This window comes from Phalaenopsis equestris, unplaced genomic scaffold (genome assembly GCF_001263595.1).
Source record: "Phalaenopsis equestris unplaced genomic scaffold, ASM126359v1 Scaffold000002, whole genome shotgun sequence".
Classification (NCBI taxonomy): domain Eukaryota; kingdom Viridiplantae; phylum Streptophyta; class Magnoliopsida; order Asparagales; family Orchidaceae; genus Phalaenopsis; species Phalaenopsis equestris.
The window spans coordinates 13784538-13804829 of record NW_018164444.1 but is presented as its reverse complement, the minus strand read 5'-3'; the positions used below and the strand labels follow the sequence as shown (position 1 = coordinate 13804829).

Below are 20292 nucleotides of genomic sequence, written 5' to 3'. Positions count from 1 at the left end.
CGTCGTGTATATCTCTGTCCGGAACCATCTTGCGTTCACCATGACCCATCTCGAGCTCTGGGAGACCTAACCGGCATAAAGAAACACTTTTGTCGTAAGCACGGAGAGAAGAAGTGGAAGTGTGATAAATGCTCAAAGCGTTATGCGGTTCAGTCGGATTGGAAGGCTCATTCTAAGACCTGTGGAACGCGAGAGTATCGTTGTGACTGTGGAACCCTCTTCTCAAGGTTAATAATTATTAATCTGGTTTTAATTTACTTTTTATGTTTAGTATTTTGTTTAATCGGTTTGTTTTCAGTTTTATGTTCTTAAATTTATAAATGCATGCATGGGTGAATGATGATGAAGATGATAATGATCGTCATGAACATCAATCAACATGGATTTCCTCGTCTGTTCCCAACTTTTAAAAAGTTGGATTTTTTTTTTAAAATTTTTTTTTTAATTGTTTTCTTAGGGTTAGGGTTGTTATGGGCTATTATTCCCAAGCTGAAGAGGAAAAGTATCGGGCGTCTTTTCTGGTGTGAGGAGCTAGGAAGGAGGAAGGTAGTGAGGAACTGGCGAACTGCTCACACGTGAATAATTGCACAAGTAGCTCCCATGGCCTAAAAGAGAGAGAGTGTGTGTGTGGTTTAAAATAATAATAATAATAATAATAATTAGGTTGTATGGATTAGTGAATTGAATTTTATAAGGAAAGGATATTTATAAATCTAGCCAATGAAATGCATAAATGTGAAGTTTTTGTGTATTTTTTGTGTACGGTATTTGTGATGATGAAAGGATAGTGTCTTTCTCCTCGGAAGGCGAGCCTCTGCTATTCTCGCTCATCGTTCACATGTTGCCATGTAAGCAATAGAGCAGGGTCTTGTTCTTTTATGGGTTGGCTACTTGTGAGCAGGTCTTTCGTCCCTCACAGGTCCACCTTTTCATGAAAACGTTTCCAACCTTAGGGTTGGAAATTGTGAAGAGTCCTTCTTCCCCTCTGATAGAGAGAGAGAGAGAGAGAGAGAGAGAGATTACATGAAATGTGAAGAAATGGGATTTCATTAATGGAAAAGAGAGAGGGATTGAAGAGTAAAGAAGAAGGGTTTGAAGAATGTTGAGGTGAGAATTGAATGTGAGGAGGGCTGCATGTTTTGGGTAAAAATACTTGCGCTGGATAAATCTGAGACTTTGAGTTCTTTGAAAGACATTGGATGGAATACATTGAATAGGGGAATTGATGGAGAGGATGAGAAGTTTTTCATGTTTCATGCATAAATTCGTCACTACATTTATTGAAGAGGCAGTCCTAAAAATGGTGGCACCCTCTTCGAAAGGTCAAATTCCTTTTCATATTATCCTACATGCCATTGATTGCTTCTTGAATTAAATGCATTTCTTAGATTATTATCGATTATTTTTTTTTTTTCTTACACAGTTTTAATTATGAAGTGGTGAGATCATTTGAATAATACTGAGATTCAATTAGCTTCCTAATCATGCATTTTAAATTATTAATTTCATTCTCTCCCCCAAAAAAAAAGGATAATTTCAGTGCAGCTTAAGAAATTTTATTTGAAACTGAAAATTTTCCTTTTTAGTTTTTCTGAGCTCAATTTTTCTGAGCTCATATCTGCTGATTTGTGACTGATTTTGAGATAAAATTAACTTGATTCACACTCTTAAACATTAATTTTCTTTTATAGAATTAAACCTTTCTATATAGTTTTTCTGAGCTCATATCTGTTAATTTTCTTTTATAGAATTAAACCTTTCTATATATATTTCTTTTCATCATTTGATTGAGCTCATACATTTATAATTTATGAGAAATGCATCTTCGGCATCTTTCAGCTAACATATTCTAAACATTAGCTCTATTTTCTATATACAATAGATGCTAAAACACCCAAGTTCATTGCTCAATCCTTTGCTGATTTATTTTCCACAATCTATGTGGAATATTTAAGCCATTACATTCCAGCTTAATTAAGGGGACATATTATTCAGCAATTTAGTTTTTCTTTTTTTTTTTCTTATTCTAAATTACACCTCCCTTATTAGCCTAACATTATCTAGACCATCTACAAAATAAAAAGCCAGATTGTTACCAACCATATATACATTTTGTACGCACAGGAAGCCATCCTCTAGCATACAGATAAAAAAATAAAAAAGGCTTATATTTCAAATTATTTCAAAATCCTTCAATCATATAACTCCTGTTCATATATCTATTATCACCCCTACTCATTTTGCCTTGCAGGCACGACAGCTCAATATTTATCATAAATTCTAAAACAAAATGCTAGTCCAATTATAGCACTTCATTTTTTTTCAGTGACTACCATATTTCAATATTTTACTGTTTACACAAAAGTACATTACATCATTAAAATTACATTTTAAGTTAATTATTTTACACTTGAAGGCCAAAAAAAAAAATAATAATAATAATAATCTTTCCACTGCTGCTGTACCTTACAGGCGAGACAGCTTCATCACCCACAGAGCATTCTGCGACGCCCTAGCACAAGAAAGCGCCAGAATCCCCACCAACATCACCAACATATCAAACCACTTATACGGCGGCGCCACCATCAACCTCGGCCACTCTCACCTAAATCCCCACCTCCCACCTTCCTCCCACGCCGATCTCCTCCGCCTTGGAGACCCCCTCATCTCCTCCTCCCAACCCTCCTCATTCCGCCCACCTCCTCCCCCCACATTCTTCCTCCCCAACGATAACTTCCAAAACAAACCACCACCTTTTCACTCCCTAATGCAGCTTCCCGACCTCCAGCCCAACTCCACCGGTCCCTCATCCTCACCCATGCTCTTCAACCCAAATCCTCATCATCTCATGATCCTGCATGATCAATTCGCTGCCAATGCCACCGACCCTCCGAATCTCTACGATCAAATGCATCCTCTCTTCAACACTTCCCTGCAAAACGATTCAGTTAATCTTCCTCAGATGTCAGCAACCGCTTTGCTCCAGAAGGCCGCTCAGATGGGCGCTACTTCCAGCAATAACAGCATTAAAGGATTCGGAAGCTCGTCTTCCACTAGATCTCATGTAGAAAATGGGAATCATTTGCAAGACATAATGAACTCTTTTGCTAATGGAAACTCTGGCATATTTACAGCAGGTGGTGGAGAAACACAAGCAAAGTTTGAGGATTATAATGCCGGATTTTGTCATTTAGATGAGGGAAATTATCATCATAATAATGGGATGACTCGAGATTTTCTTGGAGTCGGGAGCTTGTTAAGAAGTATGGGAGGTGGGATTTCTTCCCAAAGAGAACAGCAGCAGCAGCCGCAGAATCATGGAGTTATTGATATTCCTGGTTCCTTGAATAATACTGAGATGAAACCAGCTTCTTCTAGCAGGTCATTTGCTAGTGGTAATCCTCGGTGAGAGTTAATGAATCTGCAATAATGGGAATAAGAGGAGGAAAATAGAAGAAGTGAAGGGATGAAATGATAAAAATTAGTTATATAAATTGATATCAAGAGTAGTAGTAATGCCTTGATGCTTTGTTTGATGTTCATGAGCAAGAATTTGCAACAGAACTTGTATGTTTTGCTGTTGTTTGTTGATTTTAAATTAATTGCTGCTGCAGGATCGATCTTTTTATATAGACTAATTTATCATATTTATTTAATATTCTGTTCTTTCTCTTATGTGCAGTCAGATATAGATATAAGTATGTTTATGTGTCAATTTCATGATATTGTGAATAATAATATTACCACAATATAACCAATACAGTTTTCTGATTGTGGGTTTTATCCTGTTTATTATTATTTATTTATTTAATTTTATTTATTTATTTATTGGGTGATATTATTAGTACAGCAATTAGAGGCAGGTTAATACTTCTCATGCTCCAATAACTAATTTAATTAACACATTTTAGGCTATTTTCTTATGCTTTGTCTTAGTTAAATTTCAAAATTTTAATTAAATAACCCACTTTTGTCATTCATTAAGTCCTAGTTTTAATCCATAAAATGGTTTTATTTATAGCTCAATCGTCTCTCAAATTATTCAAAAAAATAATTATTTTCTAAAAAATCTTCTACAATTCGTTAAAACATTCGCTTTACATAATTCGTGAAATTAACACGAATTATTGACTTTGGATATCTAGAAGATAGTATAGATCGCACCATACTGGGCATCGTCTGATTCAGACTGTCGTTCACACGTGCGATTATATTTTCTCTAAGATAACATGACAACTTAAGAAACCGAGAAAAAGATCGAAAGAGGTGCATGAATGCATGCAGCACTGTAGCACGTTTGTCAAAACCAATTAGGCATGAAACAGGCTTGAAAAGTCCATTAATTCAAATGAATAATTTTCTACTACTAAACTTCATAGGTATTGAATTTTCATAATTTTATTTTTAGAGAGCATGCTGGTCAAATTTTTGGACAAATTCATGGACTCATTAGTCGTAAGTCAGTATTCTATAAAGTTTGATTCTATACAATTCATATTTTAGGTTGACCGCATGACTCATCTTTGATCAAAAACAAGCTCGATTTTGACTTGTTTGACCAGACCGGCTCTACAAAGGGAACCGAGTAATCCATCCGTTTGTTTGTGGCCTTTTGTGCGGCCACTTTTGTCGCGGCAAACTGTGGAGCACTTTTTTGCTGTGCGACTGTTCCGCATAAATAGTACTTTTGTTTCCGTGCCATTTTGTCCTGGGCTTGGAGACTTGCAGAGTACTGGATTCTGAATAAAATTTAATTATAACTTTTTTTGTACTAAAAAATCTAAATAATTTCGTTTCTAAAATTTATAATATATACGTTAATAATATCTAAATGTAAAAAAAAAATTAATATTTAGAATATTATTTATAAATAATTACTTGCCTTTTGAATTATACATTAATAATATCTAAATGTAAAAAAAAATTATTCAGAATATTATTTATAAATAATTACTTGCCTTTTGAATTAAGAAGAATTATTTTTATGTCTAAACAAATTTTTATCTATAAATAATGATTTTAATTTTGAGTAAATAATAAAAAATATGTGATAAAAAAACAATATGCACATTTGATAATAAATAATTGCTTCTTAGATGCTTATAAATTATATCACATTTTTTATATTTTTGAGCAAAATATTAAAATTTTAAATCTTTAATGGCTCCTTTTTACATAAAAAGCAAAAATATTTCTTTTATTAGAATGAAGAAATAAAATGTATTACTTTTATGCATAGATAATGTCGTGTATTTATAAAACGTAATGTTTAGACGTTAGACATATAAATATATATGAATTAAGAAAATGTAGGTAAGTTTCCTCATTTTTTAATCTTAACTTGATTATTTAAATATTTTGATTTTTTTTTTTTTGAAAATTGAGCTCTAATGATAATTAAATTAAAAAGTATTGGTTAATAAATAATATTCTTTGAAATTAAGGGTCTATTTGGGGCAGCTGAAATTTATTGAAAAATAGTTGTAAAACTGCTGAAGAATAATCAAATACTCAAAAATATGCAGTGCCTATCACAAAAAAAAAAAAAAAAAATGAAAAAAAAAAAAAAAAAAAAAAAAAAAAAAAGTTGCTACTGCAACTAACTTGAACCAGTGACAAAACACAAATTTCAGCAATAATTTAAAAAAAAACGGTCAAAATTTAATTTATCTAAACAGACAAAACTATAATGCAGGAATCGCCGCCCCAAACATACCATCAATCCCTAAATAAAACTCTCTATTAACCACCCTCAAGTCTGGCTCGATTTATAGGATTTTGTTCACATTTAGTCAACATTCATAAAATTCGTCGATAAATTTGGTAGAATGAGTCACGTGCATTCTTGTCGGTACGGATCCAATTATGCCACCAAGAAGCTACAACACAACTTCTTTGAATTTACATATCATGGAAACTGTTCATTAGTTAATTCACTTTTTAAGTTAAATGAGGCTAAAAATTTTCCTTTTGCAGAAAAAAAATTAAGGCTATAATAAATTCACATCTAAACTAAGATTAAGAAAAAATAATTTCTTATTCTTGAAAAAACGAAGATATATTCGTAAATTAAAATTTATATTATTGTTTTTTGCTACAATCGGCAAAATGAGTTTTAATAAATTAAATAAAAAGGTTTTGAGTAAAATAATAATATTGAATTTTTATGAAAAATAAAGAAAATTACAATAATAAGTCTTAATTTCGATTTATTAACAAGACTTCGCTTTCGTGAGTTCTGCCAAAATGCCTGCCATAAATATCTGTTTATATTTCAGGCGACCATCGCCCTTGAATGTTTTAATATTATGGTTTGTAAATTAAGATTTAAATTATTTATTTATTTATTTATTTATTTCTGGAAAGTCGCTTTTTCATTAATTTGTCAGCACCGTAATTTTTCTATTCTTTCACATACTTTCTAATTTTCTTTTCTTGTATTTTAAATATAGCTAGCTTTTTCATTCGTGTAATTTGCCAGCTCCATCGCTGACTTGCTCTCCCTTAGATACTTCATTTTGAAAAAAAAATGTATTTTTGGCTGAAAATATACTATTAACATAATATATACAGAAAATTAGTGGCGGTAGAGTAATGGATTGTTGTTTTAGCATCACACAAAAATTCATCACACAGTCAGATGAAAGAAAATAACTGATAATGACGCCTGAAATTTTTATGTGCAAAACCTGAAAAGAAAAAAATCATGTGGTTTGACTCAACTGAAGAGTGTCATTATAGAAAAATGATTACAGTTGTCACTATGTGTCCCATAGGCGGAAAATGATTACTAGGCTTCTCAAGTTACAGTGTTAACGTGCTAATGAATTTATTGCTAGGAACAGGCGACGACCGATAGCTATTGGCTGCGTCCGACAGGTGGTATCGATGATGGTTGACAGTGATTGACAACATTCGATAGTAGTCGATGAAGATTGACGGCGATTGATGACGGTCAACAGCTATTGGTGATGACCAGCAACGGTCGGCTATGGTCGACGAAGGACAGTGGTGGTCGACGGCAATCGACTAAAATCGATAATGGTTGGCGGTGGCCAATGAATGTCAACGGTGATCAACGACAGTCGACGATGGTAATGCTAGACTTCAGCTTTCTTCTCGAAGATTCAAGTTTTTTTTCCAAATTTCAAGCTCTCCTCACCCCTCATAGGAGGGGTGGGACTCTATTTATAGAGCTCTAGGTGTTGTCAAAGAAGAAATATGAGCCACTTTGATCGGACGGTCTGAAAAGCTTCCTTTGATCAGACAACGTTTTATGGATATTTGAGGGTCTTAACGATGTCGAAATTAAGTGATATTAGCTCATTGGATTTGTCTTCTCTAGAGCTTGATTCAACTATAAACTAGTCAGATTCAACATTCATTGGCCATCCAAATATGCTCAGAAAGCTTTCAAAAGTGGTTTAATGGCTTGATTTGAACTTGATTTGGCTCTGATGAGACTTATTTTAGTACCATTTGGTCTGTCTCGTCGAGTTGGTCATTTTGGACTATAAGTTTGTTGAAATATGAGTTCTGGATGACTTTCAATTAAATTTTGAATATTTTTTGCTCAAAAAATAGTCTCGGGATCCATGTCATGCGTCAAGGTTCATGTTGGATGATGGATTTGTTGATGACGTATCAATATTAATTATAGTTTTACAATATTTTTAGACATTTTGTTACTTATAATTGCACCTTTAAATAACTTTTAATGTTGATTGTACTGTTTAAAATAATAATAATTTTTGTTAATATGGAAAAATCTTTAATTCTTGTAGAAAACAATTTTAGCAACTATTGGCATATTACTGAAAAGTTGTCATAAGAAAAAAATAATAAAGAGATATTATTACTAATTTTTTCTTCTCTTATTGTTGAGGCTTTCCTCCAATTAACATAACCAATTAAAATTTCCCATAAATAATATATCATAATTTGTAGTTGAATTTGGGATCAACATGCACGTTGAGGCCTCTTCTAGGGTTTCGGGTTTCGTGCCTCCACCTTCTCTTTTAACGGTAAACCTAGCCTTTTTGTCTCTTAATTGGTTTTTTATCTGGTTTTAGTCCTCATCGATCGGTGCTCATCATCCTCCTCAAAATTCTCTACTATACAACCATCAACTTTCCTTTATGCGCTGTCAGATGTGAAAATGCATATAATTTTGATTTCATTTTGGACTCTAGTTCAGACCTCATATGGGCTAGTTGGACAGTAAATCAAGTATCAATATCTACGGTGAATGTGGCAACATGCCTGCGAACCTCATCCTCTTGGGTGGTAGAAGTGGATGCTTTGAATGCATAGTAATTAATCTTGTAAATTACTTGAGTCGTCTAGGATTTGTTGTCCACCCAGGCATGGTGTAACAGTCGTTCAGGGATCACGTGTAAATTTGCAGTGGTGGGCTCTCATCCCAACTCTAAAGTCTGTCAATGTAATTAAATATTTAGTATATATTTTATTTAAAAGAATGTTTAATGCAAAATTTAACTCTTACTAGCCTTCTCTTGTACTCTGTATGTGAGACCACTACGCCAGTAAACTTGAAGGCTTTTATGGTCCCACAGTTAAACATCAATTTTGTTTAGCCTGCTGATTCTTCCTCTGGCAATCTAGAGAGTCACAATCACTAAGCAGTGAGTCAAACACATCCATACCTAGCCATGAGGAGCACCAACTTGTCCTCCATGCTTCACCGAACATGTCACAAAGACAGTCGCTTCCCTTGCGCTCGGAGTTCCTTCAAATGTAAGCCTTATGCTCAAGGTGCCAAGAACTTTTTTTTTTTACAAAATAAAATTAAAAAATAGGTTAAATTGATAAACATATATACATAACAAAGCCTATGAATATTATATTTAGTATATGCCCCAAACTTCTTTAATTACATATCCGCTATGGAATTTTACAAATGTGATAGTCGAGAATTTTCATTTTGGATATTTTTTTTATGCTCCCACATCAACACGACTTAAATGTGAAGCATATCCGCTAGAAAGTTTTAATAATTTGAGTTACTCAAAAATTATTTTTTGTTGCACCAAAGTAAGATTGTATTTTGTCTTAGGCTTTATAAATTTATCAACAATAATTTCTTTGAACTCTAACTCCCATTTTTTTCAAATCTCATTCAAATTTAGTTTGGTGTTCACATTGTCCTTAATTCTACCCTTAACCTTCATTATAGTGTTGAAGATATTTATAACACAATTTTTCTGTGTGAATGATATTACGATTTTGTTTGATCATATTAGTCTTCCAATAAGGCAAATCCCACAAAATGAGCATTTTTATCAAATTATGAGTAAGACTAAGGAAAAATTTTAGTCAATTAACAATTTTTGGAATGTCATGAACAGTTTGGAATAAATTATCCTCTGCAGCTCTCGGATACATCACTGATTTCTCGGATTTATTTTTCTTAAATGCATTTTTGTTTTGCTTGAAAGGATTTTCATCATTTATAAACATAAAGTGGCAACAAAATCATGAATTTTTTCGGTCATATTGAAGCAAAAATGTCTCGATGAATTCATGATATATAAACAAGCTAACTTCTCAATAGTGCTCCATCTTGATAATATTTCATGCATATAAAAATTACTTATTATCCACATTAATGTTTCTTTCATTAAAAAATTATGTTTCATGAAAATGTCATATGTCATGACACAGGCTTCTCAAAGAATTTACACTTCATCTATGAACGATTAAATATACACACCAATCCTCCATTTTGGACTACTTGGAACTTTTATAATCAATGTTAGAAGGAAGATTAACATTACCATGCACATCTCGGGTGAAAGATTATAAGTGGTAATGACTGCATAGTGAGAAGCCATAAATTATAAGTCAAGCCTAACGTTACGTGCCTCCATAGTAAATTCAGAATATGTACAATCAAAATATTTCCAAGCTTTTTCATTAGTAGGATGACTCATTGAATTATTTTGCCTTAATCTGCTACGATGTTATGTCTTATGTGGAGTAGTACACGTAGAAGCAAATAATCTCTTAAGACAAAAAAAGTAGTCGATGGAAGAGACATTTATATGAAAATTCCTTCTATCTCTTAGTTTTTTTTATTCAGAGATTTGAATATCGAGAAATTGATAAAATATGTATAAGCCTTTATTGCATTAGACATATAAAATAGCATGCATTTGCCTAAACAATAATTAATCTTCTACAATTTCAAACCTAACTTGGAGACCAATTTTTATTGCCCTATATAAGTTTTTCGAAACTACATTTTTCTTTAGATTTGTTTCTTTCAGTAATTTTGTAAGCTGATTGAAGTACTCTTGATACATGTTAAACTTTGTTTTATTTTTAATATTCTGAGAGTTACAAATAACTAATAATTGGATATGCAACCCTCATACTGTAGTCTTTGGGTTGCATTTAGCAATTTATAAAATACCTAAGCTTCATGATTTGGTGGCTCTTCTTTTACTTGAGTTTCATTCAAGTTAGATATAAAGTTAATTAAATTTAAGTATCTTCACCACTTCATAAATTTAACAAAGCTTATAGTATAAAAGTATTTAGTTTAAGACATAAGTTAACCTAGGCCAAGTAAAAGAACTTAATTGGATAACTAAAACTTAATTAGGTTCACCTTGGGTGTGCCTTTAGAATTAGGGCCTTGAGGCATCATAGGGATTTTTATAATCAACTAGCTCACAATGAGTCAATTTTTATAGGTTAATTGGACTTAGCTTAAGTCCACTTAGCTAAAGGCCAACTAAAGGATTATTTTATTTAAAAAAATAAAAAAATAAAATAAAACTAATGGAATATTAGTCTTGCCAAGAGTTTAGCCTAAATCTAAGCTAAGTATACACCAACAAAGGCTCAATCCACAATGTCAAATGAGTTTATTAAGCTACCATGGAGAGGCCAAAGTTCAGTTGACCTGTTTAAAGTTAATTTGCTATCAATAAAATTCAATTGACCAAAGTTGTTTTAATGATTGATCACTAAGAGTCCAAATGAGCCATAAATAAAATTTCAATCAAATGTTCCTATTTTAATAAAATGATTTTCTTGTTATTAATTTCATTGAAAATTACCATTTTCATGAATTATTTTAAATTAAATATCAATAAAAATTTATAAATACATGAAGAACTTCTTGAAATAACTATTTTCATGGTTATTAATAATGAACTACTTAAGTTAAATTATTTAGCAACTTATTATAAGATATTTCAATATTTTTTATCATTAAATAATTAATAGATCAAATTGGGTCGCCTACAATTATAGGGTCAACACAGAAATCATTCTAAATAATGATAAGCTTAATTATAATAAAGACATAATTAGAAGTAATTTATGTCATCAAAACTCCCATAAAATTATAATAAATTCATATTCTAATATTTATCAGCTATTATTGGTTCAATTATCAAAATATGACAATGAAAAAGTTAAGAAAACTCATATAAATCATATAATTAAATACAACTTATGTTTTCTTTCTAATATGGGTACAAACAAAAATTATCTTAACTTATGGGTCCACCGCTGTCAATAATAATTTTTTTTCTAAGAATAAACATTAATTACTACCTAGAGGACAACATATAGTAATTACCTAATTTTGAATAATAGAAAAAAAATTGATCTTTTATAGGGAACTTTTTCATCAAAACATATGCTTCAATACCCAATTGCATAAAATATGAAACTTATTGAAAAAAAATTAAAATCTAGAAAATCCTAAGTAATAACTGATCATTTTATACTAAGAACTATGATCCATACCCCTATATGCCAATTTTGTAATGTTTTTAAACTCAACTATGACGAAAATTTATAAATGATCAATGATGTATTTATTATGTCTATATCATTACACTTAATCACTTTTCAGTTTAGATGTTTAAGCCTAAAATATGTCTTTAATTATGCAACATAGTGGACTTCATTGGACATGAATTTTTATATCAACCAAAGTCAGTCTTGAATTCGTTTTTTTGGCAAACTCATATATCATGATTATATAATTTCCTTGTACAAAGTAATTTCTTATAAAGTTTTTTACTTTCTTTAGGTCCTCTACCTCAATTAGATGGATCATATCTACAAATAACAATGATAATGAAATGATAGTTTCTTGATTAATCCAATTATAATTATAGCATCACATTTATTAATTAATCACTGATAAAGCATTATTTCCTAAATTCAAAGCATGTAGGTCAGTCCACCTAATAAGTCATCATAACTCAGTATTATAGATCTTATCTTTAAATTAAAAACTTCATAATTGAGAAGGGTAAGTAAATATAATGGCTAATGCCCATGGGAGATCTGAAACTATAAATGTGTAAAGTTTAAAGAGAAAAAACTATGGATGGTATTTTTATGCACTATTTAATCTACCATCCAAGAAATCAATCTAAAAGTAAACTCTTACAAAGAAACCTAGGCATGGATTTTTAGGCCCATGAGGATCATGGAGTAAATACCTTTAATTAAAAAAAGGGCAAATTCTATCTTTTAACTTATCATATAAGAATATTATGTGCCACAATTAGAAAATTAAATAATAATAAAAAAATATTAATACATTCAATTTTGTAATAGGCATTATGTCAAAAATTAGAAAAATCTAATTTAAAAATATGATGGGATTAAGTGAATTACTATTAATGATTAAAGTTAGAACTGTCATAGTTACCAAATATTAAAGGACTAAAACTGTGATAATTTATCATGGAAGTGAAAAATAAAACATTAATTGATCAATTCAGATAACCATTTTTAAATCATTTTAATTAATCACCATAATCATACATCAATTTTATACAATCTATTATCAAAATCCTATTCATTTAATTCTAAACCAATTAAAACCCATTAACTTTACATTATAATTATCATCTTCTATACTCATGAAGTTATATATCCCTTACACAACTTCTGCCGCTTGGACAAGCCACTAATTTAAACGATTTTGTAATAACTCATCTTATATAATTTCAAGCTCTAACATTCATGTTAGTAACTTATAACTTATGTATGGATACTGTAAAACATCAACATATCTGTTAAAGTTTTCAGTGCTCACGTACTCTCTAAAAACTGGATTAAAGTGCATAATCGCAGCAAGGAACGACACAGTTTTGAATAGAAGGAATAATGAATAAAATAAGAGAAGAAAACATCAACATATCTGTTCAAGTTTTCAGTGCTCACGTACTCTCTAAAATCTGGATTAAAGTGCATAATAACAGCAACAAAAGACACAATTTTGAATAGAAGGAATAATGAATAAAATAAGAGAAGAGGAATTAGTATAGCTGTCAATACCTTTTTGTCTCCTTAGCTGTTAGGGTTTTGTGAGGGGACCTTTGGACCCCTCATCACATTCATTCAGTCACAGTATCCAATGGATGAAGAAAGTTAAGGACATGTGAGTTTGGCTTCCAGTGTTTCTGCTTGGGATGCTTCATTGGTACCCACATTAATTCCTTTTAGATCTCTCCTACTCCCCAGTTTATATATATCTATATATATTTTTCATTAATATACAATGCATGAGGAATTAATTTACATAAATATCATTCGATTCTTATGTATTTACATGTCTAACAGCTAAGCTTCAACTTTTATATCTATGCGTGGAAATATATGTTTCAGTTTTTGAAAGTAAAAATGGTTGTAATTTTTATGTGATATGAAGGGTTTGGGTGGTATAAATATACAAAATAAAATTTAGATGTTTTGTAAATACAGAAGAATTGGTTGGCATCTATGTAAATGCCCCTAAAACAAATTATATGTGTATTAAATCATATAAAAATTTTTATTTTGAACATTTCTTTTGTGAGCCTATATATTATTTTCTTTGTTTTTATTGGAATTTAAATTTCCCTTCAATTGATTTTTGAACTACATTTACTTCTGATTTTATTGAACTTCTTGAGATTAAAACTTAGCACTATTGAAAACATGATTTAATGATAGTTTAGTAATTTCATCTTAATGCAACTTATGAATCATCATAATTTCTATCATATTGAAGATTAAGATCTCAAAGTGCAGTATAAATTAATTAATATTTACATTTAATGATCAGTCATATTCCTTTTGATATGCTTTGATTTTATCAAGCAATACAAAAATTTATTAGTTTATTTTCAACATTTGGGATGTTTGCAACATTACATAAATACCCAAAAACTCATCGCAACATTACATAAATACCACAAATTCATTACAAATCAATTTAAATTTCGAATGAAATAGAATTAATATTCCTTTTATGTTTTTTATAAAACTGTGCGACCACAATGCAACTCGATCCACTTCAGCCAGGAAAAAAACAAAGGCAATATTAAAGGAGATAGAATTGTTCTCTTTGGTTTGGAATCAAAAGCAGGCCTGCACTGTCCATAGTCCATACAACAAAAACAACAAGAGAGCGCTGTTTACGTGAGCTTATTAATATTTATATATATTTATGCTTTATTTGCTTAAAGAGATGAGAGGAGCTTTTCCGTATGATTATAGCGGCGCATGTAGTTGCAGCAAACAAAAGTTTAGCATGGGTTTTGTTTCTAATATTGTCTGGATTTGTTTGGCCTGTTGGAATTTGGGCATTATTCTTGCTGAGATGGAAATATACTCTTACATTCAGTCACTTGTGTGCTTTGAATATTTATTAATTAGATTCTTTATACATGCTATATATCTATTTATCTATCTATCTATCTATCTATCTATCTATCTATCAATATATATATATAAAGGAATGTTATTAGTTGGTAGGGTTTTTAGCTGACATGTAAATATCATGTACTTTTTAAAAGGAGTGGTATCTAGAACTCATATTGTCAAGTTCATGGCCACTTTTCTAAGAAAGTGTTTTAGACACCACCATCATTTGGGAAACACTAATTAGTAGCCTATAACGAATGTCATGAGTGATATTTGGAAGCTTTTATTCGTGAAAAAAATCACTTTGATGACATTACAAGCTATATTGCCTCTCCTTTTATGATAAGATGATGTTTTGCTAATAAAAAGTTGTGAATTTTTTTTTTCATTTATTTATTAAGGGAGAAGTAAATAGTTTTGAAAATGTATAAAATATTAAGAAGATGGTATGTTTACAATGAAGTATCACACCTAGTCAAGATTATTTCTTTTTCCTTTGAAGGATTTTAATATATCCTTATATATATCATGTATTAAAAAAGGGAGAATGATTTATTATAGAGAGATGCATATGTGGGGATAAACCTTTTGATATAAGAGACAATAGATAATAGTTGTAAAGTTTTCTTTTCAATTTATAAATAATTGTTGAGTAGAAGAGTAAGGGTTGATGGCCACGACCTTAAAAATAAATATGGGCATGCAACATCGAATAACCTATCACATTTCCTTACATTAGCTTAAGTAAAAGCCTTGAGATTAATATGTTTGGTGGGGTTTTTTGCAATGAACAATTAGTTCGCCACAAATTTTAATTGTACTAGTTCTTTTACTTGGAATTTGAAATGCAATTTAATTTCGTACAATTTCGATATTTGGTGTAACGTGTAAAATGTATACCAAATAATAAACGAAAATACTTCATCATTGTCGACAAATTATACTTTGAATTCTTTTGGCTACAAAACTATTTATTTGATAATTTAATTTCCAATTTTCAAATCGCTACATTAAAATTATCAGTATCAAATTTTCATAGTTTTTTTATGTATTTAAAATACAAATATTCATTATTTATCCAAATTTGGAATAAATGAATCCATCCTAAAACTACTGAAGAATCACTTAAGTTAGAATTTTTTTTATGTAAAATGCTTACTTTTAAAAAAAAGATAATTTGAAAATTAACAAAAGAAAATGGATGATTGAAAATTTATGTACATTTCTCATTATTTTCACTGACGCACAATAAAAAAAGACTCGCTGTTCATGAACAAATCGAACAACTGGTCCAACACAGATAAATTTGTTAAGCTCGAAATAATCTACTTATTGTTGTGCCGCTCTAAGAGAGAAGGGATTGAATATGTTCTTTAAAACTTGAGTTTGCTATACTCATGATACAAATTGGCTTATTTTCTTAAGTCAACATGATAGCAAATTAGATGTTTTGATTTTATCTTGGCAACACTCGATCATTCTTCTCAGTAGGATTTAAGCATTAAGCATGGATGTAGCATTTGCAATAGTTTTTTTATAATGTGTAAATAAAAAAAAATAAAAATAAATGATAAAAAATTGATTTTAATAAACTAGTAATCTATAGGAATTAGTGAGTTTAATTAGCCTAGCATAGGAATATAATAAAATAATATAAATATATTCATTCCATAGTACAAATTGAGTTTATAATGCGTGAATCAAGAAAAAAAATTAATGATAAAAAATGGTGTTTGCAGTGGTTTCCTCTCTCTGCACCTGCAACACGAAGCAATAGTACACTTAAACTCTCATAAAAAAAGGTTAGGCACTCATTCATACTGAAAGACTTCCAAAACCTCTTTAGACTCTCTCTAGCCTTCTCTTAAATAGTCTATGCTCCTAAAATCACTCCTCCCTACAAAAAATTCAAATTATGCCTTCAATAACTATCATGTCGGGTAGTGGCGATGCGTCTCTGGGTTCCTGGCGCCACGGCTATGTTTTCTATGCCTTTTGATCCGAGAGATTGGTCATTGATAGTAGTGTGGCGTTGAATGTCATAACACTAGCGTTGAACTTATCCCATCCACCTGGCTTGACATGGCTCAACATCGCGCTATTGTCCTAACTTTGGGAGTTGGGGCACTAGAATTGGCACTGCGGTGCTGGTCACTCGGTACCTAGGTATTGAACTCTTGGGGAAAAATTCACTTTTAGAATCTGGTCGTGGCACCATGCATGGAGTTGGTACTCGGTGCAGTAATTTTTTGTTTATTATCTTAGAGAATAGCATGCACATAGACTACATAATTATGTAAAAATTATAGAAAAACAATAAATTAAATAACTTTTTTTATCATTTTTCTTAAGATTTTCTCACTCAATACTTCTCTCATACAACAATAATGTAGTCAAATAATAATTTTTTAAAAGTTAATATCAATATTATAAAGATTAGAAATAAATAATAAGTTTTGTACAATAAACATTTTCGATTTTCAAAATTTTATTTCAACCATTTATAGAGCTAGGAAACATACTATAGCCAAATAAAAATGTGACACAGTTGTAAAATAAAGCCATACAAAAATTGTCTAATCTTTATATTTATGTGTTTGAATGTCATCAAAGTTATGTTCTTATGCACTGTTGAGAAGCTAATTGAGTCATTTATACTGTGTACAAAATCTACCGTCTTCTTTAATTTGTTAAAGGAAATCAGAATCTTTAGAAACTTGGAGTTACCATAGTAATGGTGGCTTACAAAGGAAGAGTTTTCATAGGGCTTTATATAGACATCTGTGATATGTTCTTTGCAGTGAATTTTAAATTGCTGCAACTGCTAGCGTTACAAAAGCTCTTAGCAACGGTTTTAAATATTTTTACTTGTATTTTTAACGCCAATTTTTAAAAGTGCCTTTAAATAAATGCTGCCAAATATCCTTTTTTTTTTTCTTAGTAGTGAAATTAACTTGATTAGTTATAAGCTTGGCAGTGGCAGTTTATTGTTAAGCCTAATTGTTTATAAATGTAGCAGTATTTATGTAATTTATAGAATTAATCATATTAATGGTCCTAATCTTTCATTTTGATTTTCCTAGTACCTTTCCATATATATATATATATATATATATATATAATTCAATGCTGAAAATGTTTGTCATTGAGTTATCATACTCAGCTCTGCTGTTTTGTTTAGCATTGGCATCGGAGAGCTTAGCAATAGTAACACCAAAATCCCTTTGACAAATTTGTATCCCACACTTTCATGTGGTCATTATATATGATCATTAGCGCATATTGATGAAGAGCTTTTTTTAAGGTGTAAAGCGTTCAACAATGGTATAAAATAGGAAGAAAACTCATACAGTTCTAGCATGGTTTTGAAAATTAATCTACTTAGAGTTGTGTAGCTCTAAGAGATGGGATATGATACCTTCAATAAAAATTGAGTCTATTGCACTCAAGTTGTTAATTAGTGGATTTAAAAGCTTGAATAGAAGATGATAGCAACCTCAATTGATAAATGAGACTGAGAGGAAGAAAAGGTTTTCAGCCCTCATACCCGAGAGCTACTTCTACATAACAGAAACAAGTATCATATCTGAAAAAACACAATGAGGTCCAAATATAAAATGCATAAAGTTGACGCTTGTAGGTTGTCACTTATGACGGAGGATATTATGGGACCACAGGAAGTGGTTTTACGGTTAATATCAATAACTTATGTTATAAATTACATGAATGTTTTATGATGAGGCAATTAGGACTGATCAAGCTAAAGACCAGCTTAGTCACTCTGCTCTATTTTAGATTATAAAAAAGTAACTTTTCAAGATATAATTAGAGAATCAAAATTGAAAAAAAAAATAATGGAATGATCAAATTGTAGCCATTGAGAGAAATAATATTTAGGATTTAATCAAGCTTCAAAATGAGAAAAAGGCAATTTGTGTGAAGTTTAGTATAGAAGATGAAGTTCAAGAAGAGCAATTAAGTCACAAGTTCAATGCATGCTTCAAATCCAATGGCTATAAATAAAAAATTGGAGCTTATTATAATGATGTTTTTGCTCCAATTTCAGAACATATCAAAAGCAAAATTTATGGCCTATATTTAGAGGCGTAAGTGAATCAAGTGATTCCCAGTAAGTGGTCTGTGAGCTAGTTCGACAAGCTAACAGACCAAGCTTTAGCAAACCCCAACATAACTAGCTCATGTTCATGTTTATTTAACTAGTATTAATTTAAAATATTGTTAAAATTTATTAGAATTTAATAGTTTAAATATATGATTGTAAAAAATTTTTAAAAAATTTATGTTACTTTCTTAAATCAAATGATTTTTTATTATTTTTCTTTAAATCTATCATTCTTTCTAACATTCAATTATAATAATTGTCTTCAATGATACTCTTTTTTTTCTCTTTCATTATAAATGAATTGGTCATAAGTCGACTCAAATATATAGAATTAAGCACAATTTTAAGCTTAAACTCAATTAAATAATCAAGCACAAGTTCAAATCAAAGTTGACTTGAGGTTTGCTTCACTCATTTACATCCCAAAGTATCAGCCAATTGGATTTAAAATTGGCATTCTCATAAGGACACCTCCAAAAGTAGGTCTTTTTTAATCAACTTGGTTCTATTAAAATTGTGAAAGTGTATAAATTGAAGAAGGCTTTTGATGGACTTAAAAAAGTGTTATTCCTACAAAAAATCATTGTTTAGGTTCATTTTTTTTTAAATCATGTTTAGGCCTAAACTACTATCTCAACAGGCATTAAAAATTTTCGTAGCACAACCCAAGTCAAAAAATCATTGTTTAGGTTCATTTTTATTTAAATCATGTTTAGGCCTAAACTACTATCTCAACTTCTCATGGGTTGGATTTTAGTTAACCTATAAAACATAAAATCAACTGGAAATGATTATTAATGCCAGTGTTTGGATTTTGAAAATCTAAAAGCATTTTTTAAAATGAGCATGTATATTTTAATGTTAAACGAGTTATACTTAGCATAGTTAGGACATGTTAAATGAAAAATTATATGATATAAATAATTAATAGGTCAGCTGCACTCTACATGAAAACAAAAAATAGCGTCAGCAATTGTATCAAACAAGTTCTGATGCATCAATTTGTGTCGAATTTGCCTCTAATATCTGGCAAGCATCATTCAAGTGAGATTTGGCATCATCAGATGTTGCGGTGACATTATTCATCGTTAGCATTGTCTCTTAATAGTGTCAGAATTATTCAACGCAAATCCAACACTTGAACCTTAAAATCTAAATTCATACTCTCCACTATCAGTTCCCTCGAACAAAGACCTCATTATTGCACTCATTGCAAGATGTTTGGTCACACACTTAACTAGTGCTTCAGGCTCCACCCAAATTTGAGATCAAACCCTCAAATGCCTCATCACACAACTCAAGAGCCATCTTTTCCATTGGCTGCTGTGAATGAAACTACGACTAGAGAGGACAATGAAACTTTTCCAATTGTGCCTTTGTAGAAGCCCTCACTACCTCAGATCCCATTTGAGCACCCTAGTGCTGAAGAAGTGGGTATCTTAACTATGGAGACCAATGGTACCCTGCTAACACAGACCTGGGGG

At 30.8% G+C, this 20292-nt stretch overlaps 1 protein-coding gene across 2 annotated transcripts in view; it reads left to right on the top strand.

Moving 5' to 3' along the window:
• Window positions 1–3636, top strand: part of LOC110038357 (protein indeterminate-domain 5, chloroplastic-like) — a 4735-nt gene extending 1099 nt beyond the window's left edge. The window contains exons 4-5 of one of the 2 annotated variants that reach the window (XM_020743178.1): window positions 1–227; window positions 2473–3636. In XM_020743178.1, the coding sequence (XP_020598837.1) occupies window positions 1–227; window positions 2473–3409 (1164 nt within the window). In that variant the 3' untranslated portion in view covers window positions 3410–3636. The remainder of the gene's footprint in view (window positions 228–2472) is intronic. The other variant, XM_020743169.1, reaches the window with a different exon arrangement.
• Window positions 3637–20292: the final 16656 nt, after the last annotated feature.